At 54.5% G+C, this 23,672-nt stretch overlaps 2 protein-coding genes across 2 annotated transcripts in view; one reads left to right on the forward strand and one right to left on the reverse strand.

The window, feature by feature from the left end:
- PIEZO1 (piezo type mechanosensitive ion channel component 1 (Er blood group)) overlaps positions 1-7,849 on the reverse strand; it is an 85,012-nt gene extending 77,163 nt beyond the window's left edge. The window contains exon 1 of the mRNA XM_067540235.1: positions 6,919-7,849. Within this exon, the coding sequence (XP_067396336.1) occupies positions 6,919-6,982 (64 nt within the window). The 5' untranslated portion in view covers positions 6,983-7,849. The remainder of the gene's footprint in view (positions 1-6,918) is intronic.
- Positions 7,850-14,600: 6,751 nt separating this feature from the next.
- CDT1 (chromatin licensing and DNA replication factor 1) lies at positions 14,601-22,753 on the forward strand. Its single transcript, XM_067540236.1, has 10 exons — positions 14,601-15,367; positions 16,316-16,474; positions 16,966-17,198; positions 18,045-18,239; positions 19,089-19,234; positions 19,857-19,960; positions 20,570-20,758; positions 21,037-21,171; positions 21,255-21,456; positions 21,899-22,753. The coding sequence occupies exons 1-10, from the start codon at positions 14,810-14,812 to the stop codon at positions 22,057-22,059; spliced, it is 2,082 nt and encodes a 693-aa protein (XP_067396337.1). The 5' UTR covers positions 14,601-14,809; the 3' UTR covers positions 22,060-22,753.
- The last annotated feature ends 919 nt before the right edge of the window (positions 22,754-23,672 follow it).

Raw genomic sequence — 23,672 nt, forward strand, 5'->3', positions numbered from 1 at the left:
CCAGCTTGTGGCGTTTTATCCAGCTGTGTCGGATAAAGAGCAGAGCCCTCGACACGCCCAGGGGCTGGAGGAGACGCTAGAGCACGGTTGCCACAAACGGGCCCCGAGCGGCCCACGGGTTCCCAATCACCACCCACGCCAGGCATCTAGGGCAGGCCAGGTTAGAGAGACCAGCGCAGCAGACAAAAGGAGGAGGAGGCCGGCGGGCCGGCCAGCCCAGCAGGGCCGCAGGGTGCGTTTACATTCCACCGCTTGGAATTTGTTTACACGGCAGCTTTTTCACAAGGTTGATTCTGGGCAGGTTTGTATGGCAGCTGCCAAACAATGTGACCAGGGGGGCAGGGGTGGTGGGACAGGACAGGACAGGAGGGGCTGGGAAGAGATGGGAGGGGAGCAAAGTGAAACCAAAAATTAGACCAGCCAGCAGGACTGAAGCGTTGCAAGAGGGGGAAAAAGTGCCTGGCGGGATTGAGGGGCTCCCACAGGCAGCTTACACGAGACCAGGCTTGTGAGAAGGTGGCGCAAGGCCGAGGGCTGGGTGTGCGCTCGTGCACACAGCTTTCAGCAAGGCCTAGAGGGGAGAAACTTGTGCTGGTCCAGGACCCTGCACACAGGACATATGTGTACATGCACACACACCGCACACACACCCCCGACTGCACACTGGGAAGACTGGCACCACACACACACACTGCAGAAACACTACACACATCCTACCACACACTGTGCAGACTGGCACTACACACACACCCCACCACACCACACACACACACCGCACACTGTGCAGACTGCACCACACACACACACACACACACACACACACACACACACACACACACACTGTGCAGACTGGCACTTCGTTGCAAGCACCAATTATTTCTTTCTTTGAGGCCCTGCCCTCACAAAGCAGACACTGAGGCCGGTTTACTTCTCTCCTCTTTAAAAAAAGAAATCAACCACAGAAGGTGCCTGTCTGTGCAGCCCACTCTCCCGGCCAAGCAGCAACGCTGGGACGGCAGCCTGGGTCGGCCGGAGCCAACTTGTGGAGTATTTATTTCAGGAGGAAAAAAGAAACAAACCATCAAAGCTAAAAGAGGGAGGCTGGTAAACAACAGCCAGCCCCAATGCCTGTGCTGGTCCAGGAGAGAAGTCATGACATTATTAAAGAGTTGGGGGGCGTGGGGAGTCCTGCATCCAACAGAACACCTGGGAGAGAGACAATCCCCGGGAAGGCAGGACGACTGACAGCAGGTCAAACTGGAGCGGGGTCCTTATCCCACCCCTTAGCGCAGTCATGGCGTGTACGGAGGGAGAGTCGAGGAGCACACGGCCAGGAGCCCACGCGGCGTGCCCAAGGCCGTGCGGTTCTGTGTCCATCATTTTAAAGTCATTATGTGCAACACAACGGAGCAGAGACCCGGGGACCTGGCCAACCCACGTTAAAGCTACAAACAGCTCGGTCTACTCCGGCGTTCTCACACACGTCACACGCTGAGCCCCGCGAGTTACAGACACGCGTCTTCCTTGGGGGGCGGAGGGGCATGGCCCTAGAGATCGCATGCCGAGATCAGGTCCGACTGCACACGCCTGCGCTGGCCACCGGGCGCGGCCCCAGCAAGACCTGGGAGCGGTCTGTGCACCAGGGTTATTGCCTCAGAGCCACAGCAGAACCTCTGGCACCATGGAGTCAGCTGTGTGGGGCTAATGCAGGAAGCAGCCCCCGATCTTGTAGCATGGTAGCACCCTGCATGCACCAGGGGTTTCCCAGACACACGTTCCCTGCCCTACGTTGTTGACCGTCTATAGAGGAACTGTCCACAGGCAAGGGGGGGGGGGGAGTGGATGAGAGAAGGTTATGCCAGGCTAAATGCTCACCAAGTTCTTGAGGAACCATCCCTGAGGTTACGTACCCGGGCCTGGCAACGCAGAAGCTGAGCACTCTGGGCTGGGAGTGAAGATACCTGCTCTTTCCCGCCGGTGATGCTTCCAGAGAGGGGTTAAAGGAGAAGCTGAAGTGAGGTGGGGGCGGGGGGAGGAAGAGGACCAGATTTGGGAAGGTTGTGGGCAGCGGAGATTAGTGAGAAGAGACGGAAGGGGAAGCGAGGCTGGCAGCAATGACAGAAGGGGATGGGACCCATAATAAGACCAGGGTAGACACGTGCGCTGGGGCAGTGTCATGGAGAGCCTGGAAGGAGACATTTCCCATGCACCCCAAGAGGGAGGCAGTGAAGTGACACTGCACGCCGGGAAGAGGATCTAGCCACAGAGTTTTGGATGTACTGGAGAGAGGAGTAGCAAAGACCTGAGAAGGGACAATTACAAGGGTCAAGACAGGAGAGGACGTGGGCAGGGACGAGCAGCAGGGATGGAAAGGGAGGGTTATGTTTGAGAGACGTTGTATAGGAAGAAGCTGCAGGACTTTGGTTATGGTCTGGGTTTTGGAAGGGAGTAAGGAGATCTGGTTCTAGTGCTGGTTCTTCCACCGACGCAGGGTGTGAACGTGGGTAAGTCACGTCCCCTCGCTGTGCCTCAGTTTCCCCAGCCACAGAATGCACAACACTGCCCACGCTCACAGAGGTGGTGACTGCGAAGTGCTTGGACACAGCAGTGTTCAGTGCCACAGACGTGCCTACTAGCCTTTTTCAGAAGGCACCAGCTTGGCAGGCGTGTCATAATATTCGTCCCCACAGCGTACTGTGAGCCAGACACCTGCAAATCCCATTTCGAAAACGAGTGATGAGCACACAGGCGAGCCTGGTGTTTGATCTCCTGGAACTAAAAAGGACAGCGGCTACTCAGCTAAGCTCCCAGATTAAAGATACAGCTACAGAACCGAATATGCAGGGGGAAGTCATGCAATTTTAATAGGGTTTCAAATAAACCAGTTTGGGGGCTTTCATCATTTGCCTGCAGTGCTGTGCAGGTGAAACTGATACGGCAAGTCAACACTGACTAACAGCAAAAAGAAAGTTAACGGTTCTTTCAGTCTAAAGAATCTCAGCTGTTATTCAGCTACAGAGACACGGAGAGGAATTCTCCTTTAGAGAGAGACTTATATACACTGTGAACACACACGAGCAGCCAAAACCTTAGCGGGTGTAAATCACGGTAGCCTCACTGATGTCAAAGCTACACCAACTTACACCAGATGAGCATTTGCCACGTCTGTTTTATAACCATGGCAACGTGCCTCTAAGATGCCCAAACCAACATGAAGTGACTCTGAGAAACCAATCCTTGCTCCCAGCCTGAAACGCAGCACATCAACTTCTTGCGGCTGTGGTTAACACCCAAAAAAGTGGGTTTGTAACAGACACAGGGACACACTCTAGCAGTGGTGGTTGCAGGCAGAGTTATAATTATCGTCTCATATCCTGGAGACTGCACAGTGAGTCACTGCTCGAGAGGCACACATACTAGAACGAATAGGAAGTCAGCAACTTTTAGAAACACCTCAGCCAGTAAAAAAGAAAAAGTCATCGAACTAGAGAGGTCCTTCGATTTGCTCCAACCATCAAGAAAGCCCACTTTGCCACTGTATCCCTGCAAATCACATCCTGACCGACTGCGATCCCTAACGCAGCGATCCCTAACAGCTCAGGTCCATCCGCTTCAATGTATTAACTGGAGGAGGCGGCATTGCTGATGGCAAAAGCAGTCGAGCAAGTCTGACCTACCGGAGAAGAGTCACAGGGTAGCTTTCCACATCTGCCGATTTTCCCCTCAAGCACTCTCCTTTTTTCTCCACAGAACTCAGGCTGGAAAGCCACACGCTATGTTTCACTCCCTCCCCCCAGCCTTCCCAGTTCCTAACTAGGATCCAAAGATGTCTTTGGCTGTGGCTCATCTCCCCTGGGCAATGGTGGAAGCCCCAGAGCTTGGGACTTTTTCAAAACTTGGCCAGACAAAACACAAGGAAGCTGTTGACGGCAATCCTTCACATGCAGGGATGGGCTGGGTGACCCAATAGAGCTTTTTCATTAGTGTCTATTTAAAGGTAAACTGACAGTCCACTGTCAACTGACTTACTCCACAGAGCAGCACAGGCTGAAAGAGTTTATTCTGTTCCTGAAGTCTCAGGACACTGGTATTTTCCAGACTGCTAGCCAAATGATTGCTTCGGTGGCCAGTGCATCTGCCTCCAAAGAACAACATTGCTGAAAACAGCCTCAGAGCAGCTTTTTATTATTGATTTGACCTCTCTGAAAACCAGATGCTACAGCCGAGGTGGGTTTTCCCCAAGCATACAAACTACCCAGAATTTACTAGTACCGGATTGATACTTCCTCCAGTCCGACTGAATGGATGAGGGGGAAAAGCCAAAACTGCACTGTGTGGGCTATTAACACAGCTTCTAGAAACTCAGCAGAGATTTTCTAACAGCCGCCTGTGTCTCTCTACACCAGTCTGTCACTCCCTCACAAGTCTCTGGGAACTAAATTTCAAAAGTAAACTCTGAAGTAACAGAAACAGCTCGGGGATGACCAGACCTTTGCTTTTTAAATATTTGTGAAATGCTGGCTGACTTGATGCATGCACGGACTTCAGACAGCGGCTGGGCAGGAAAATAAGAAGTTACACATCTAAGTAAAGAAACTTTGATAGCCAAGTGATGCAACAGACTCCAGCATCACAACTTCTTCCTGCTGCACATACCCATGCCTTGTTAGGACGCACTACGTTTTATCATTCTGAATAATAGCTCTTGCAAAAATGACACTCCCTTAACAAAACAAACACACCTCTTACTACCAACCGATAGGAGTAAAGCCATCTGTCCTTGGGTTTTGTACGGACACACATCGGCACAGTAACCGAATGCCTTCCACTTCGGATAGATTGGCAATATACAAAGACCACTAAGGACTTCGCGATCGCTGGCTCGTCTCTGTTTTGGAGTTACGCTGGGAAGAGGGGAGGTAGGATTTTCTGAGGGGGGGCGAATGTGGAGTGGGTCATTCTGCTGGTGGTAGAAAAGCTGTATCAAAGAGGAAGGTTTCACAGCATTTCCAAGAGCGCTCAGACATTTGATTCTAATCTCCGGAAGTTCATTCCACAACCATGTAGCCCTCAGCTGAGAGAGCAGCGTGAGCCTGGCTCTTGTGGCTCACCAGATTGTTTGTTTGTTCGGAGACATTTCCACCCCTCTTGGGCAGTGCTATCGGACGGGTCATCTTCAGTTGGAGGGTGGGGTCAGATTAGGGTATTGCGTTTGCAGCCCAGACACTGCATGAGAATGCTACAGAAATTATTTGTAAAAAAGCACCAAGACACTGGGTTGTGAATAAAAGACCATCTAATAAAACACCTAGCATTTACACCAGCAGCTCTCATGACACTTCAGAGGTAAGCATCACTGTCCCCATTCAACAGAGAAGGAAACCGAGGCACAGAGCTTGAGTTCTCACAGTGATTCACTGCCAGACTCAGAAGCCAGGTCTGACTCCCAGTCCCAGCCACTGGACCATAGCAGACTTCTTTTTTTAACCGAAACCTCTTGACATGGTCTTGTTAACAATTCATCTCGCTACAGGAAAGTAAGGTAAAGAGAATGGTTGTTAAAGCCGGCCTCCACTGATTTTATACATTTCCCCACTGCCAGGAGAAAATGTGTAGAAGCAGCACTGGGAAGAAGCTTCTTGTTTTTCTAGCATGTAGCCCTATGTCTTGGGACAAGAGAACATAAGAACAACTTGGCAAATGGCCATTGATGGACCTACCCTCCATGAACTTCACATCTAGTTATTTTTTTAACCCCCTGATACTTTCAGTCTTCACCACATCCCCTGGCAAGGAGTTCCACAGGCTGACTGCACACAAAAGCAGAGAGTCGTGTGCACCTGGGGCAGGAACACAAAAGGATCATGGAAGGCATGCCGCCTTATTTTGTCCCACACTATGTACTCAGGGCTTTGCTGCACGTTTGGTCTTCAGACACACGGTTCCAGGCAGGCGCCATGCCTCGAATGTGCCAGGTACCTCCCTGCTGACAGACGAGAGGGTGAGTCTTGGAGGGGTGACACGGTATTGTGAGTGTTTGCATGTCACTGGCACTGAGAGACTGGCTTAGAGAGACCAAGCACAGGAACAGTGTGTACACACACACACACACACACACACACCCTCCCCAATGACCTATTGATATTAGCCAGCACTGCCACCTGAACACCCCTATTCCATCCTGTGTGCCAGCCTCTCACCCCTAAACAAGGGCCTCCGGCTAGAAGGGTGGAGAGGCAGCCAGAAAGGTGGGGACGGGGCAGGCCCCATGGGAGGGGGGGCAACAGATTGTTAAAAGGAAGAGGACTGCTGGGGAGAGGCCCCCTGGGTGGTGCGGCCCCACATGGCTGCTGGGGATGCACCTAGAGTCAAAATTGAGTAATCCCAGGGCCTGGTGGGCGGGGAAAATTAAAGGTGAGAAACAGAGAGGGGGTTTTAGACTGCAGGAACCCCCCAGCCACCCTCTCTCGCCCCTTCTGGGGAGGGGCTGCCCCATTTCCCCGGGCACGAGGGGGCTGCTCGGGGGGACCCGGGCCCGGCCCCGGCAGCACAGGGCGCTGCCCGCAGAGACCGGCCCGGCTGCGTTCCCAGGGCAGGCGAAAGGAGGCCGAACTCCGCTCTCCGGTTCGCTCTGCCACGCGGGGCCGGGGAGACCGCAGCGAGCTTCCCACGCGGGGCCGGGGAGGGGGGGGGACCCCAGGAGCGCTGGAAGCGGCCCCGCGTCCCAGCCGCGCCGGGGCCGAGCCCAGAACTTGACACAAAGTTTCCCCGCGCCACGCTCCAGCTTCCTGCGCCCCAGCGCCAGAGGAACCGGACCCGGAGCCGCCAGCGCCACATCCCCACCCCGGCAAACCCCCGCACCGCCGCGGCGGGCAGCCCCGTCCGGACAGCAGCGGCCTCGGGCCGTCCGACACTCACCGGCGAGCAGCGAGAAGGGCAGGAGCAGCCAGTAGAGGACTCCGCACAGCACCCGCAGCTCCATCCCGCCGGGGCTGGGGGGCGAAGGCGCACCGCCGCCCGGCTCAGGCTGCGCCCGGGAGGGGCCGCCTGTGGCGCACGGCGCTGGGCGCCCGGCTGCGGCTGGCTCCACGCGCGCTCATCCCGGCCCGGCCGGGGCTTCACTGGGCGCCGCTCCGGGGCCGCCTCCGGCAGCGGGGGGCGGAACCAGGCGGCATCGCGGCCGGGGGCCAGCCCACCCTGCCCGGCCCGGCGCTGGTGTCACCGGCCCGGCTGCAGGGGAAAGTCTGATGCGGGCAGGCGGGCGGGCAGGAAGCCGGCGGCTGTGTCGCGGCGGCGGAGGGGCAGGCAGGGCAGGGCCGGGTAGGGCCGGGCCCGCTTCCTCCCCTCCCCTCTTTATAGGCGCGGGCTCCTCCCTGCCCAGCTCCGGGCTGCGCCGGCCGCTTCCCGTCAGCCCCATGTGCCGGGCCGGGCTCGCCCAGATCCACATGGGTGTGCCCCCCCCCCCCCCGTGCACACTCACACACACTCACACACACGTGGCCCCGGCCCGGCCCGGGAGGAGGCACCCAAAGCGCCTGTCCTGGCCTCCAGGGGAAGCTGGAGCCGGGGCCCGGCCTCTGGTCCTATGCCCGACACAAGCCCGGCGCGAGGGGCTCCCCACGCGTGGGTCGGGTCCGGCCCGCCAGCTGCTGCCGGTGGGGTGTCTCCAAGCACGTGCACGTCCCGGGGCCGGGATCCTGTCCCCCCGTCTCCCCAGCACGTGTCCAGGTTGCGGCCAAGAAGCAGCCCGGCGTCCAACCTGCGCTGTGCCGTAACCTCGCTGCCCGCCTCCGCCGGGGAGCCAGCACCACCTAGCGCCGGGCCCCCGCCTGCTCCTCGTGGCGCCGGGCGGCCCCCGGACACGCGGCGGGGCTGCGGGGCGGGGGCACCCCCTTCCCACCCTGCGGCGTCCCTTCTGCCTCCCTGCCCTGTCTGGAAGGAGCTGGCCGGGCTCAGGCGAGGGCCCTGGTACGCTGCTGGGTTTAGAGTCTCTGCCCAAGCAAGCTAGAGAGCGGGCTGGGTGTGTTTTTGTAGGGTCGCTGGGGAGGGCTGAGGCTGTGCAACCTGCAGTGGAGGGGGAAGCTTTCAGCTTCAGCAATTGACCCCTACAAAGAAGCCTGTACAAGAAACTCAGGGATCACCACCCCTGCCTTCGCAGATCCGGTAACCACCCCATAGGCACCAAGACTATCTGTGACCTTCAGCGATAGCGTAGAAGATGCTACAGGGAGAAAATCTGAGCTACACAGTTTAACACACTTACAACAGCCTTCACCAGACTGGAACGCGCCACCAGGGAAGCAGATCCCATCATGGGATCCCAAATTCCCCAAGAGAGTCTGCTTCAATTCAGGGGGGGGGGGGTGGAAATCTGACTGCCCACCTCTGGTTGTCACCTACCCACTACACTGCAACCCATATGGGGTATCATGAAACAATCACAACCCATAACTCAGTGGGGACCACATCCTGAAAGTCGTCATCACTACGTGTCAAACGATACAGGACAAACACAGCCTGTCCCCCGTAGGTGAACCCCTTCCACAAAACGATCACGCCGGATCTGACCCCTCGTCCTCAAAGGAAAGCTGCCCAACGCTTTCCAAAGACAACCCTGGGAGCTTAAATTCATAACTTTGCTAGACATTAAAAACCATGGTCTGAATAAAGGCGCTGGATTTACGGCTTATTACAACAATCTGTAACCCACTAACCCCCCCCCCCTTTTTCTGTCCTGTGATTGCAGGGGTGTTAATGAGCCATTTCACCGGGAATGGTACCTTTAAATATGCATTAGCCACTTATGCTCCCCAATCTGTTCCACCTTGTATTTAGCTGTGACCCTGGACCTTTCGCAGAGCTGAAGAAGAGCTCTGGGTAAGCTTTTAAGCTTGTCTCTCACCAACAGAAGTAGGTCCAATAAAAGATATTACCTCGCCCACCTTGTCTCTCTAATATCCTGGGATCAACTGCCATGGAGCCGCAGGATCGGTGCTACGGCCCCCAGCTTTGTACAGTCGCAAGGAGGAAACCTTTCAGTGAGCCAGACCCCCTAGGGGTCTCAGACTCCCTCCAGGGGCAGGCATATGGCTTCATCACCTCCTTAGACCGACCCTCTGAGCCTCCAGCACTGCCGCTTCACACTGTGAGCTAGACAGACCCCGAAGGAGACGTGTCCACTTTTCAGGGGTCATTGCCCCTCGCCCAGCGTTCGCAGTGACACACGCAGCATGGTCCAAACGGTCGGGTTTAGTCATTGACTGGAACACGGCATAGGAAAGCCGTAGGGCAGCATGCACAAAGGAAGGTTAATGCATAGTCCGTTCCGGTTCGCCCAGAGCCCAGCCACGCTGTAGCAAACCCCTGGGTTCAAGCTCTGTCTCGGTCTCACCTCCTTTGTCAGACTCCAGGTGAGACTCAGATCTTTGATTCCTTCCCAGCAGCCAGCTCCTATCCCACACCTCACACATCTCCAGTCCTTCGATCTCCAGCTTGTTTGCTTCCCCAAGGAGTAACAGGGAAGTCCTCTCAGATGCTCCATTGCTATGGAAACCAGGCCCAGACAACTAGGTGACAGCCACATTTGTATCTCAGCCTTCCCTGAGAGCAAACAGGCCCCCCCGCCCCCCCCCCCGCCCCTTCCACCCACTGGTCAGCAATGCAGCACCTGGGGGAAACTAAGGCACAAACAGGACCCATAAGAATATTACAAAAAATTCCCACTTTGTCACACCAACATGGCTACAACCACACTGCATACTAGACCCTTGTCAGCAGGGAGACCATGTATTGCGTGGACTGTGGGCCAGAGCTCTCAGCCCATCCTCAGCTGTTTGGGGCAGCCATCAGATAACCCATGCAGTGTACAGACCCTGCAGAGACATTCTGACCCAACTGGAGTCAATACAAAACTCCCCAAGTGGCCAGGATTTCACCCTGGTGCACTGGATGCATCGGCTGCCTTTGGAGACCTTCCTCCGACGTGATTTCCCTACCCCTCCCTGCGGACACAGCTCTGCCCTTTCCTGAGCCCCTAACTGTAGAGGGAGGCCCAGCTGCCCTGACTTGGATGCCTCTCGGCTTGGGTGCACCTGCATGCATGCCATCGCACAATCCGGGCCTAACTGACGCGCTCAGACTCTGATTTCTCATTTTACAGCAGCAGGCAGAGGGTCAGGATATTTGTGGTCAAAATGCTCATGTGGTTCCTGTTTGCCTATCAGGAACAAGATACTAAATCGAACTGAGGTTGAGTGCTTCATTTAGGGCCATGGAGTTAGTTCGTGTCTGTAAACAACTTCGATGATGAAAAGCTGTGTATAAATGTTAGGCATTACATTAACATACTGTCCTCAGCTGACCGGCAGAGCTCCCGCTAACCCCCCGGGACTCACGGTGCTTAATGTGCGCATGCTGAGACGTGTCCATGTTGATGTATACAGGCAAATAAATGCTGCAGTTTAAAGTAGACCAAGGGGACAGAATGGGTCTATTTGATTCAGTTCAAAGGCCGGTAATGGTAAATGCTGCTCCAGACACTGTAACAGGAAATAACAGGCGAATGAAATTCTTCACATTCCTTGGCTCGCTGTACGTTTGTACATGTTACATAAAACAGCATCCAATTGTCATCCCAGATGGCTTGTTTCCCACTGGTTCCTCCAAGTCGATAGCACTTTTGTATTTTATTTTTAAGGCTACCTGGGTTGTAACTAGCTTCTTGCCTGGCTTCTCTGTCTTATTCAACTTCCAACTCCACACCAAGCAATCAACAAACCCAACCTCTGTTGAGCTGCAGGGCCTGATGTTTCCGTTGAGGGCATGTTCCTGAGTAGATAAGAGAGGAAAAAAGAACATCAAAGCTCCCAATAAGAATTCAGAGCTGCTGCTTTCCCAACTTGGGGGGCACCCTGAAGCACTTTAAGCAGGCCGTGACCTTGGCTGGCTCCGCCAGCTCCTCCCATGCAGTGGGGTACACTCTGAACTGCAGGGGGACTTGGGCAGCTGTTGAAAGAATGTGGTCTGGAACATCCCAACTCCACTGCGAGTTAGCGCATGCACGATTTAGGATTGGGGAAGGGGGCAGACGCTGCTCTAGGACCCAATCCTACACCCCTGGGGGCCAACAGGAGGTTTGCCAGTGAATTCAATAGCCGCAGGATGAGGCCCTAGGGGAAGGTAGGGAACCTAATTTACTAGCCACAAGGACTTGAAGTCCCTGTGTCGTGCATGGATCTAAACAAACAAAAGCATTCTAGAAAACACAGCCCCAGTCAGAGTCTTCCTAGAGGGTCCAGAGATGGCTTCAGTTGCCCTAAGTGCTGTCAGATGTCATTAGAGTGGAACAAGGAGTCCACTTCTAGTCACACATCAAAGCTCATTTCCTTTACACCCTGGGCTAGGCAGGTTTTCTATCGATTCTGGTGAAGCTGGTCTCCAGACATATACACTGAAGGTAAAGCATTTGTCAATATTCAGCCACAGAGCTCTGCATTAACTAACTGTCCAGGGCCTGAAACAAACCCACAAAAGCCAGACACTTCAGGACAACAGCTGCCAATGAGCCCAGCCTGACACACTGTGTCCTGAACTGATGCTGGTGTTCCAGGAAAAGGTGGGACAACAACAATACGTCTTCCATCCAAAGATCTCAGTGTGCTTTTCACACACTAGGCAAGGATCATCTCCACTTCACAGAGAGGGTAACAAAAAATCATACAAGAGGTTAGTGGAAGGATTAGGATTAAAACCCAGGAGTCCTGATCCCTAGAGAATATACTGTCATCCCAAATTCACTTGGGGTCTGATCCAAAGCCCACTAAAGTCACTGAAAGTACGATCAGATCCATACAGCCTTAACTCAGTCTTTCCCGGCTTTCATTCGTTTAAGGGCTAGATCCTCCACACACGTACACAGCATATACATTATTAGCTGGGGCTATAGTATTTTGATTGGAGTAGCTGTTAGAATGTTAGCCCATCGGGACAGGGACTGTACAGCACCTTGCACAATTAGGGCAGTAGTGTTATCAAACTCATTCTCACAACCTCCCTTTGCGGTGGGTCACTTGTATTATTCCCATTTGCCAGATGAGCAGTGACCGCCCAAGACTGCAGTGAGAGGTGATGTCAGAGCCAGGATTAGGCTCCTAGACCTGGACCAAGAACCCACAAACTTTGCCTCAGTGTCTTCAACCTCAAACTTGCCCTTCCCCTGCTGTTGTGCAGTGAGCTGGCCGGTTGCCATCTTGTAGCCCAGAGGTGGTTAAATTTCCATGTAGTTTGTGACGTGGTCTGGGATCCCTTGGGAGGAAGGGTGCGCTGAAAAGTTTTGCCATGATTTGCACACATGTGCAGAACCCTGAACTGCACACTGCAAGGACTCAAGATCAGCTGGACGCAGAAGCAGCTGTGCCCCAGATTTGGCTTCGCTTTGACACAAAGCTGGAAGCAGACCATGGCCAGTCGGATGCGGACCCAGCTGTGACTCAGATGTGTCCACCTTCTGTCTTTGAAGTTTGGAAGTGGTTACCCACACACAGAGCTCAGACCGGTATCCAGTCGCCCTTGCAGAATTCAATGAGGCAAACTGCCCAGGTCCTCTCTGAGGGGTGATAATAATTAGTTGTACTAGATTCTGAAACCACAATAAGGTCTGTAGCCATCTTAACCCTTGCATCTTTCAATTCATTGTTAGGTCCAATAGCTAGTTGTACCTTCCCCAGAGATTTGACGGACATTGAGCTAGCTAAGGAATTTGAATGGATTCATTAACCGTCAAGATAATTTACAAAGGAAAAGGTGCAGGCCTCTTTTTTGTGTCCTGCATGATTATAAATACCCATGCAAGAGTTTTGTTGTTCATACAGGGGTTTTCTACTTGGATTTTGTTGTTGTTTTGCATTCGAAAGCACAGGACTTGACTGTGCTTATTTTACTTGAGGGCCTGTTGCAGGATTGTTAATTGACGTCATTGAGCGCTCAGTACCTTTGAAACCACGTTGCTTAGCGAGGTGCATAAATATGGATTTAGGTGCCTAACGTTAGGCACTCGAGTTAGAAAACGTTGGCCTTTTATGCCTCGGTGCCCCATCTGTTAAAAAAAAAAAAAAAAAGGAAAAAATACTATTTCACAAAGGTGCTGTGAGGTTTGTTAATGAATGTCGATAAATTACTCTAGAGTGCTTGGGCAACCCAGCAGAATGGGAACAGGTCAGGGCTGTTATGACAAGTCCCATCATTGAGGGAGATCAAGTTATAGATTGGAAACTTTAGCCCGGGCTTGGAGTATGAAGCGAAAAGGACTAGTAATGCTGACGAGCCATGAAAAAGCCAAGCCTAAAGTGTGTGTGTGTTGACCGCAAAACCAATCTATTTGCTAACAGACATGCTGGAAGCTCTGATAAGCTTGGAGGGAAGCACTGGGCTGGAGGGCTATATTCTGGTAGAGGGGGAAGGAGCCAGAGTGCTGTGCTTCAGTGGCTTATCGGTGCAGTCATTTCCCATTGCCTGACGAAAGTCTTACAGCTTCAGGCTTATGCACTGGTACTGGGCCCATCAACAAACTGCCTTCTATTCTCAGTTATACAATTCATTCATTGTTCTCATCCTTTTATTTATATTCTAGTAGGCCCAGGAATCCCAGCATGGGCCAGGATCCCAATGTGCTAGGTACAAACACTTGCTCCTGATGATGCTGTAGGGTGACCAGATAGCAAGAGTGAAAAATCGGGACGGAGGGGAGGCAGGAATAGGTGCCTATATGAGAAACAGCCCTGAATATTGGGGCTGTCCCTATAAAATCAGGACATCTGGTTACCCTATGATGCTGCTAGAATGTATTATTCTCTAAAAGGAATAACGAGAGTTCTGTAGCACGTTAAAGACTAACACATTTAATTTCTGCAGACATAAGCTTTCGTGGGCTTCCACTCACTGCAGAAATTAAATGTGTTAGTCTTTAAAGTGCTACAGGACTCTCCTTGTAACACGGCTACCCCTCTGGAACTTTTCTAAAGGGAACGAATCTTCCTGGCACCTGGCAGCAGAAGATACAGAGATTTGTGAGTAGAAAAGTGACTGGATACAAGGTCTCTGAACTGCTCCCTGGGTGCATCATGCCGGGAGGGGACCCCATGCAATTGGAAGAGGTCTCAGGCACCAAAGTGTAGCACCATCTCAGTTCCTTAGAATCCAGAGGGGCCTCTCCACCAGGCATGTTTAGCAGGGGAAGGGGCTAGAGAGGGATGTATATCATCTAGCTAAGGTGGCCTCCATGCCTGGAATGTTTAATGGCCCCCCCACTTAATTATCCTCATTGCACAGCTGGGGAACCAAGGCGCAGAGTGACATGCCCAAGGTCACAGGGGAAATCTGTGGCAGAGCCAGGCCTTGACTCCAGCTCTCCTTCCAGCCCCAGCCTGGGGGCGCTGATCCCTGCCTCCCCCTTCTCCCTCCGGTGGCATCCGCGCCTGGCCCTGCCTGTACAGAGAACTAACAGCCAGGCGGGGCGGGGCTGTGGAGAGAGGAAGGTGGGGACCGGGGCGGGGCCTGTAAGAGAAAATTGGCGCCAATTTTCCACACGGGCCCGGCGAGGGGGGCGGGGTTCCCGCGAAAGTTTGATACAGTCCACCGCCCAGTGGAACGTTGGGTAGCCAATCGGCGCCGCGTTCCACCCCAGCTGAGCGCTAGCGTTCCAGCGGCCCGGCTCTGCTCCCGCACGCTCGCTCTGGCGTGTCCCCGCGGCTAGCTCGCACGTGTCTGGGGCCTTCCTCCCCCCCCCAGGATCGGGCCCCCTGGCTCCGCGGCCATGGCTCAGCTCAGGGTGACCGATTTCTTCTCCCACAGTAAACACCCGGCCAGGGGCGGAGCGCTGGGCACCAAGCGGAGGAAAACCCAGCCCGGGGAAGGGGCGGCCGGGGAGAAGCGCCGGGCCACCCGCTCCAAGAGCCGGCCTGGCTCGGCCCCGCTAGCCCCACTGCGGATCCCGGCCGGGAGCGGCCCCGAGGCCCGGCTGAGCCCCCGAGAAGCCAGCCCAGGAGGAGCGAAGCCGCTCGGATTCGGAGGTAACGGGAGGGCGGCGGGGAGCGCGGCAGCCGGGCTGCTTCCCCTGAGCCCCCAGCAGCAGCAGCTGCTGGCTTCACCCCACACCCCGGCGCGTCCGGATCCCGGCTCCCCGCCGGCGCGGGCACTGACGGGCAGAAAGCGGGGCAGACAGGACCTGGACCCTGAACTGGAAGCGGAGCGAAACCCCGGCGCCAGGCTCCGGCCGCAGCCCCAGGAGAACAGCAAAAGAGCGGCCCGCAAGCGGCTGGTGCTGGCCTCCGATGAAGACCCCCAGGGCGACGAGCAGGAGCCGCCAGCCACGGTCGGTACCTCCCTTGGGGCCCTTGTCCGCCGCAGACCCACGCGAGAGCCCTGGGTGGGATCTGGGCCGACAGGGCCTCCTCCACTAGCGAGCTGTTACTGTATTCCCCTGCACCCTGCCCAGTGGTCCTGGCCTGCCCTGCAGATCTTCCTCCAGGGACAAACATGTCTCCTGGTCCTGGATGAATTAGTCAATTGTTTTTGTTTTTAAAATCTGGCAACTAGAACACACACACACACACACCACACACACCAACACCACCACCCTGGGAAGGGATCAGCGGGGAAACACAACAGTGGCTTTGCTATGTGTTGCGTCCTACTTCGCACCCCATTGAAGCAAACGGGGCACCTCCCTTCTTGGGATGGGCAAAAAACCTGAGCAGCCAGTTTGTAATAAACCCAAATGTCTGGGCTCTTGAGGGCCCGGTTTACAGGAAGGAATCTTCCATTGCGGCTCCTGCTGGTGTTAGGAGCACTGGGCGTTCAAGTGTAGACAGGCTGCTGGCGTTTTTTTGAGCATTGTGCAGATTAGATCTGCTCTGACAAAGGCAGCTGAGCCTGTGGCAGCTGGGGGCCCATCTGTGCTGGGGCTTCGCCATGCTGCAGAACCTGGTGGAGCGGAACTGGTGCAGAGAAGGTTTAGAAAACGCTCCTTGTGTGGACGGGGCCAGGCAATGGAATCCCAGATCTCTGGTGCCGGGCTGATGTTACAGAGTGTGTGTGTTTGGGGGGGGGCGGGGAACTCAAAGAACAAGCGCAGGCTGCTGCACTGCTCCCACCCATGGGATTCACCCTGTATTAGAAAATCTGGGTTTGACTCTAGCTCCCATGACTTGCTGATCCCTAGCTCCCGGAAGGTTTATCTTCCACTAAAGGGAGACTCCTCGGCCAGGGACAGCCAGGCCGGGAAGGCAAAACGTGCTCACAGACCAAATTCCTGTTGCAGGTTTCTAGCCCCATCTCCACTGCTGCCCTCGGACCCCCAACCCCGCCCTCCCTTGACAAGGAAGTGAAGAACCTGGTGAATGGGGCACTCTCCCCAGGTCTGGAGAATGGGCTGCAGTCTGGCCTGGCTACACTAGAGGGAAACACCAGCTTTAAGCAGGTATGGAAAGCGTCCCCTCCCTCAAACCGGGAAGGGGCCCACCGAGTGAGACTTGCTAATACCCTGTGCTCTTACCGTCGTCAGAAGTGGCTTGATGGGTATGTGAAGCCCCCCCACGCTTAGCGCTGCAGCAGCATCTAACGGCATATTCACACCAAGGGGGATGGAATGGCGCTCTCTGCCCACAAGCTGGGGAGTTGAGTGGGGTTAGAATTCTAGCAGAATCCCTTATGAAGCCTCTTATCACAAATTCTGTCCTCCACGAGATATCGGCAGGTGCCTGGTATGTTCGTCAAGCATGCTGTGCCTAGATTGGCACCTGCGGTGTGAATATGTCAAATGCACGCTAAATAAAGGACTGCAGGAGCATGCGTGACATCTGAACCTGTGCTAACACTACAGCCCCCCTTATAATAACCACCGGGCATTACTTGTAAACCGTCTTCCCTTCCTAAAACTCCTGTCTGTTGCCTTCCTGCCCACCATCCCAGGTGCCTTTCCCGGAAAATCTAGCTGAGCTCAAACACCATCTGCAGAGGATCCAGGAGCTGACTCGAAAAGCCAAACGGCCTACCTGCCCCTCCGAGACCTGCACCGATCTGAAGAGCCAACTGAAACAAGTGCGGGAGCTACAATCCAAAATCGGCAACAGGAAGGCAGCGGAAGGGAAGAGCTCTGCACTGCAACCGTCCAAAGAGACCAGTGAGTCTCCCACGGAAACCAGGTGAGAAGCAGCTTTTGGGGTTAGCTGGAATAGGAACCGTGGCCTCAGTGGGTGTTTAACTTGGTGCTGAAACAAAATCTGGGCCAGTAGATCTGGCTTTCCAGTTAATTGCTACAGTCAGCGCTGGTAAAACTAATGCTGCTCCGGGTTTCCTGAAGGGCTAATTACTGCCTACGAGAAAGGGGTGGAATGGAGCCCAAGCCATCTGGCTAGCAAAATGCTGCAGCTCTCCAGTGGCCTCTGCAACATCCCTGTTTCTGATGTTAAAATCCATAGGCTGAAAATGAGAGGCTAATTCTGAGAGAGGGATCCTGGAGAGGTGACCTGCTGCCTGTGCTCTGGACGGCAAACGTGCGGGCTTCTCTGTTGAAGCAGAGTGCCAGTCAGGGTGGGGGAAGACGTCATTGGGGTCACTTGAAGAAAGCACTAGACAGATGCTGTCGTGAAGGTGGAATGAAACTCACGTGTATCTTGTTGCTATTCTGATGACTAAGAGAAGAGACAGACTGCCTCTGCAGTATGTAGCACAGCTTCAGAATTCGTGCTAGATCTTTTCAGCTCATCTAATCCATCCCCATCCTGCCAGCACAGGGTTGTTCCTTGGAGAACATAGAGGCAAAAGATTGCAGAGGGTGGGAATTGTCTGAACATCCAATTGCCATGTCAGTGTTGATTTAACTGAGATTTCTACCATGCCTGAAACTGACTGGCTTTCCTACTGACCTCCTTTCTGGGGAGCAAACCCAGGGCCGGTCTGTGGACACACGCTCAGAGACACCTGGCGTTAATTTCACGTTGAAGCTACTTGTTGTGGTCTAATTCCTGGTCGCTTTTCCCTTGTATCAGTGAGAAGGCACCGGCCTATCAGCGATTCCACACCCTTGCTCAGGATGTTCCTCCTGGTCTCACGCTGCCTTATAAATACAAGGTGCTGGCCGAGATGTTCCGCAGCATGGACAGGATCGTGGCAATGCTCGTCAATCGCTCAGAGACGGTGACCTTTGCCAAGGTCAAGCAGGGCGTCCAAGACATAATGCACAGGTACGTTCCTCCTCGGGAGGGTATGTGAGGAATTGCTATGGAGCAGTAGGCGTGAGATCAGCATTCACTGGAGCTGGGCCAGCAGCTGTAAACGTCCCAGTCTTCGTGCCCAGTAGCTGCTTTGTATAAAGCAGGTGCACAACGAGCAGCATCTCAGGAGGTCAGGATTCAAGAGCACGGGCAGAGTTTGTGCATGCTTATGCAAACTTCTGAAGCGCTCGAAGAGGTACCTGTAGAAGTGTACATGGAAGGGCTAGAGAGGAGCGGGGGATTGCATCTGTTCTGGGCTGGTTAACTGACAAATTCTGGCTGTGACCTTCTCCTCTAAATGGGGAGAGGTGCTGTATAACTGAGGATTGCACCCATGGGGTGGGGGAGTCTGATGACAGCACAAGGAAAACTTGGCTAGAGCGTGTGGAGTGAGCCGTCACAGCCTGGCCGCTCTCTTCAGCGTCTCTTGCAATCCTATTTCCTGTCACTGGGGACAATCCTGACTCTCCCCATGTTCCAGAGAGCAGCACTGAGGCACAGACGTTAAATGGCTTGCCCCAGACTGCAGAGGAAGCCTTGGTCATGACTGGGGTTAGGACTTGGCTCCCTGAGCTGTGCTCAGACCACTTCCCGGGAGGGGATTTTCTCTTTACGGAGCAACACCTCTCCCGCCGGCCGTAGACTCCCATAGGTATTGCAGGCAGGGACTCCTGCTGTACCCCCGTGTCACTGATTCCCGTGGGGCTCGCGTTGCGCTGGTTTCTATCAAGGCCCCCTGAATTTCGGCACTTGTTGCCGAGGCTCATTTATGCCAGTGCTGCTGTTGAATTTCTGACTCCTCTTCCTGTAACACCGCAGGCAGTTTGAGGAGCGGAATGTGGGTCAGATCAAAGCCGTGTACCCGGCCTCGTACAGATTCCGCCAGGAGAAGAACATCCCCACCTTCAGCAGTTTCCTGAAGAAATCCAGCTACCAGCTCACCATCGAGCCAGTGCTGGGGGAAGGTACGTGCTGCACCGTGCCGTCTGCTCAGAGTCCGGCTGGAGACCACCGTGCCCGACAGGGTGGGCCTTAAGTTTTCTCCGATCGGATCCCTGCTGGTGCGGGTTGGGAAAGGGCATGTTTGGGTCTCTGGAAATGTTCTTCCCCAAACTAGTTCGCTCTGCCTGACGGACCTGAGACAGTCTGACTAGCTGGTTCCCTGAACGTGGGAAGGGTGGGGACCGGCTCTTGCCTGCTCTCAGCAATGGGGCAGGCATGTGAAACGGTCAGCCGAGCAATGGCTCTCTGAGCCTCTTTCCCTGGGGTGCCTCTGAAACTTGGTTCAGAACATAACGTGTCGATGGCACTCCCAGTTCTGGCTGTCCTGGTGCTCCGCGTTCCTCCAGGTGCTGTTCTCTCACTGGGATGCAGCAGCATAGTGGGTGGGGGCGTAAGGCTGGCTGTGGCGCAGTTGATCAGCTCAGCGTGGCTAGCGGAGAAGGCACCCTTGAGGCTGTGCTGCTTCGCGCTCCTGCACATGTCGGATCTGGGGTGCTGCAGGCACCTCTTCCTGCCTGACCTTCCCCCAGAGCTCTCCCAGCTGCATGACCTGGTGCTAACAAAGGAAATCTCTCTCCTCTCCAGCGGAGAAGGTAGATGGCTGCCTGCACCTGTCCGCATCGCGCTTGCTGGAGCGCAAGAAGGTGTTCTGCAGGAACTTGGTGAACGTTGTTAAACAGCATCACAAGGTGAGTGGCTTTGGCTTTCCTGGCATCCTGGGCGGAGTGGTACGGACCCTGGGGCATGCCGACTGAGTGAATTTGCCACCGCTGCATGCTGCTATAGGGAACCTTAATACTCCTCGGGGGTACTGTTTTCCTGTCCTTCAGGAAGGCAAACAGTTGCCTCCTTAAAAAAATCTCTCCAGTTCAGAAGCTCCTTATCATGCAGTGACAAGACCTGCTCTGTCTTGAGTTTCTTGCTGGCTTTCACCTTAAGGGAGCTGGGATCCCCCAAGGCACTTCAGGTATCTAGAGGCAGAGAGAAGAATCCACTTAACGGAGGGGCCTGGGATCCAAAGTAAAAGTACGGGGTGGGCCCACCAAAGCGTTCGTGTCCGTGGAGTCCTAGGCAGGGAGGGGAGAGACTCTGAAGTGCTGAGACAAGGATCAGGATTCTCCTAGCGTGAGGGGCTTGTCCTGGAATCTCCTGGCTCTGGTTTCTCACAGCCACGTGACACGAAACGCTACCAGCACAAGACTGCCGTGAGGTATTGGGTCTAGCTCAAGGGGAGCAAAGTCAGACTCCTGCTGGGTATCTGACTTGCAGCTTCTGACGCGCAACTCTTTCCACCCCAGACGTTCCTGGCTTCCCTCAACCCCCCGCTGGTCATAGCAGACGACAAGCTGACCAGATGGCACCCGCGCTTCAACGTAGACGAGGTGCCGGACGTCGTGCCGGCCGAGCTGCCGCAGCCCCCTCAGGTGGACAAGGTGACTACGGCACAGGAGGTGCTGACCAAGGCCCGGGGCATGATGACCCCAAAGGTAAGGGACAAAGATGCTGTAGCTGGCGTGCATGGCCCCGTGACTGGATGGCTCTGAGGCACTTGTTACACCCCTTCACGCCTACGTGACGGCGGGACCCTGGGACTCCATCACAGGAACACTCAGGCAGCCCACTCCTCCCGGGGGAGGGAACCTGTTAGCATCTCCCCTGCTATTGAAATCGGCAGCTGGGGACCATACCCCTGCCTTCACGTGTAGGCTCCTGGGGTGCCCCTTTCAGCTCCCCCAGGTGACCCGTCTCCCCTTCTTGTGCACAGATGGAAAAGGCTCTGGCCAACCTGGCATTAAGGACAGCTGAAACCAGCCCAGGAGAGCAAGAGGTCTCCAATGCTGCACCCCCGGCCAGCAGCGCTGGTGCCCTGAAAGGGGTGTCCCAGGCCCTGCTAGAGAGGGTGAGTAACTTGGTTGTGACCGCGGAGGGAGGGGCCTCGTTAGGGTATCTGACCCAACCCCCGCTAAACTTCTCTTCCCATAGATCCGAGCCAAGGAGGCCCAGAAACTGCAGGCTCTGATGACCCGGGACCTGCAGCAGGAGGAGCGACTGGCTACTGTCTCACGGCTGCCAGAGATGGTGCGGCTCCTGCGCGGGGTCTTCGTAGCAGAGAAGAAGCAGGCGCTGCCGCTGGAGGTGGCGTGTATGCGAATGATGGACAGCTACCGGTCCCCGATGACCGCTGGTAATAGCGGGGGACAGGAGAGGGGCTTTTGCCACGGGCATGCGAGGGCCCTGAGGCATCTGAAGAGTCTACAGGGCTCTTGGCAATGAGTTCTGTAGCCTCTCCCCACACAAGAGAAACCCTAGGGGAGCCTAAACTCCTGAAATAACTGCAGTGATCTGCTGACCCAGAGGACTCTGTCATCTTCCTCCCGCTCGTAGGAGGGGGAACATTTTTATAGGGCTCCTCTGCCCTCTGCTGCTTCCTTGCCTGGGTACAGGCTCTGCTTGGCACTGCCCCTAACTGAAGGCTGCACTCCAAGCCTGGGACCAGTGGCTGGGAGGAATTTCACCTTTGTGTGATTTGGGGAGGGAGCAGAAGGCAGAACAGCTGCCCATTGCGTGAGGCGCTGGGAGAAGCTGTTTGAAACTCACTTGCTGATCACTTCTCTGGTTCTCTGCAGGTGAAATGGAGAAGCACCTACACCTCTTCTCAGAGCTGCTGCCTGACTGGGTCAGTATCCACCCCATCAGGAAGGACACCTACATCAAGCTGGACAAGAGCATGGATCTCAACGCCATTGTGGAGCGACTAACCCGGCTGACGAAGGAGGAGAAGCTTTGATGCCTGGAGGGAGGATGGCTGGGGAAGAGACTAGGGCTTACTTAGATGTGCCTCTGCCTGTAGCAGAGAGCTCCCCCGTTGGCTGCTTGTCCCCTCTGGTTCCTACTGATGCCTAGGAAACCAAGGAGGTAGACAAGCTGCTTTGACCATAAGTTGTTCCTTTGGTGTGGCCCTCGGCAACTCCCCTTGCTCTCAAACAGGAGGGCTAAGCCGTTACGCTCACTTAGTGCATTCCCTACCTACCGTATTCCCTTTTTTTTTAGCTGCCTGCTTAGTTACTAGAGGAAACTTTGTACAACAAATAACTGCTCAGGGGCCACCGTGTGAGCTTTTCTGGTTGGCATGGCCTTAGTAACACAAGCCAGATCTCACCCCCCCGTCCCCCTTCTCCAAACAATGACTTAATGTTTAATTCCCTTGAACAAGTTTCCAAGGTGACAACTTCCATCCATTTCTTCCATTACCTAAAGGTGCCGTGGGGGTGGACAGGATCATCGGCCCTTGTAGGAGGAGGGTAGTAAGAAAAATGGAATTTCCTCTGGAAAAAAAAAAAAATCCCAGGCGCTGTTTTTAATCTTTTTTGGCTGTGGGAGAGAGAAAGTGCATCTCCAACTACTCCAGCTCTCTCTGTTGTGTTCAACTCCATGTACATACTGTTGAAATATGTTGGTATTAAACTTTTAAATGACTGCTATTACTACGGTTCCTGCTTTAAAGAGAGCGCTCTTGCCTTAAACAGCCAGGTTGAGGCTCCCTTCACTCTGGCTGTGGGTGCTCAGGCTTCCCTGCAGCAGAACAGCGTGAATGACCAGTGGCAGAAAGGGTTGGGTTGTCGGCCAATTCATGCAGATACTTGCTGGAAAAAATGAGCACGGGTTTGCAGAGAAATGAATGCGGCTTTTGTACATCCAGGCAGGGCTGAGCGCACAGTTTAGGGGGTGAAGGGTGGGACGTAATCAAAGGGACTTGCCGACAGCTTGTGACTAGTGCAAGTCAGGAATGCTCCACGCCCCCCAACTCTTGGTTCATGAACCACTTTAAAAATGTGTGATTCAGTGGAACATCACATGCCCCTCGCTGGCACTCTGCTCTGGGCCAAAGGCTCCTTGTAACTCTAGTCCATGCTATATATTTATGGGGGGGACCTCGAGAAGAAGGGTGGCAGCTATGCCCATGCCCCCCACGTATGCACTAGCAGGAGCTTTGCCAGCTCAACGGGGCTTAGGATATACAAATCCTACAGGGAGGAGAACCTCAGTGAGGTAAGAAGGGAATGAGTCTTGCCTCAGCTACGCGATGTGAATTTGAGTTATAGTTGTACATTCATCATTAGTTTGCCTGGACAGCAAAGGTCTGGTGTGACAATCCCCTGTGGCCTCTGCATGGCTGTTCCACTGCATTCTTAGTTGTAGGTGCAGTGCAAACTGAGCAGCTGCTCTTTGCCATGTGTGAGGGGGGTAAAGCTCCATGCAGGCCAGCCCATCTTGTCTGGGGCTCACATTCAGAAAGCTGCCCGTTAGCCCACCGCATTAAACCAGGGGCTAGCACCCGAGCAGTGACACACAAGCAGCTGTTGCGTAACAGAACAAGACCAACTTATTTTTGCTTTTCAG

Source organism: Emydura macquarii, unplaced genomic scaffold, assembly GCF_026122565.2.
Source record: "Emydura macquarii macquarii isolate MOO-44397 ecotype Brisbane River unplaced genomic scaffold, CSIRO-AGI_Emac_v2 contig_561, whole genome shotgun sequence".
NCBI classification, from domain to species: Eukaryota; Metazoa; Chordata; order Testudines; family Chelidae; genus Emydura; species Emydura macquarii.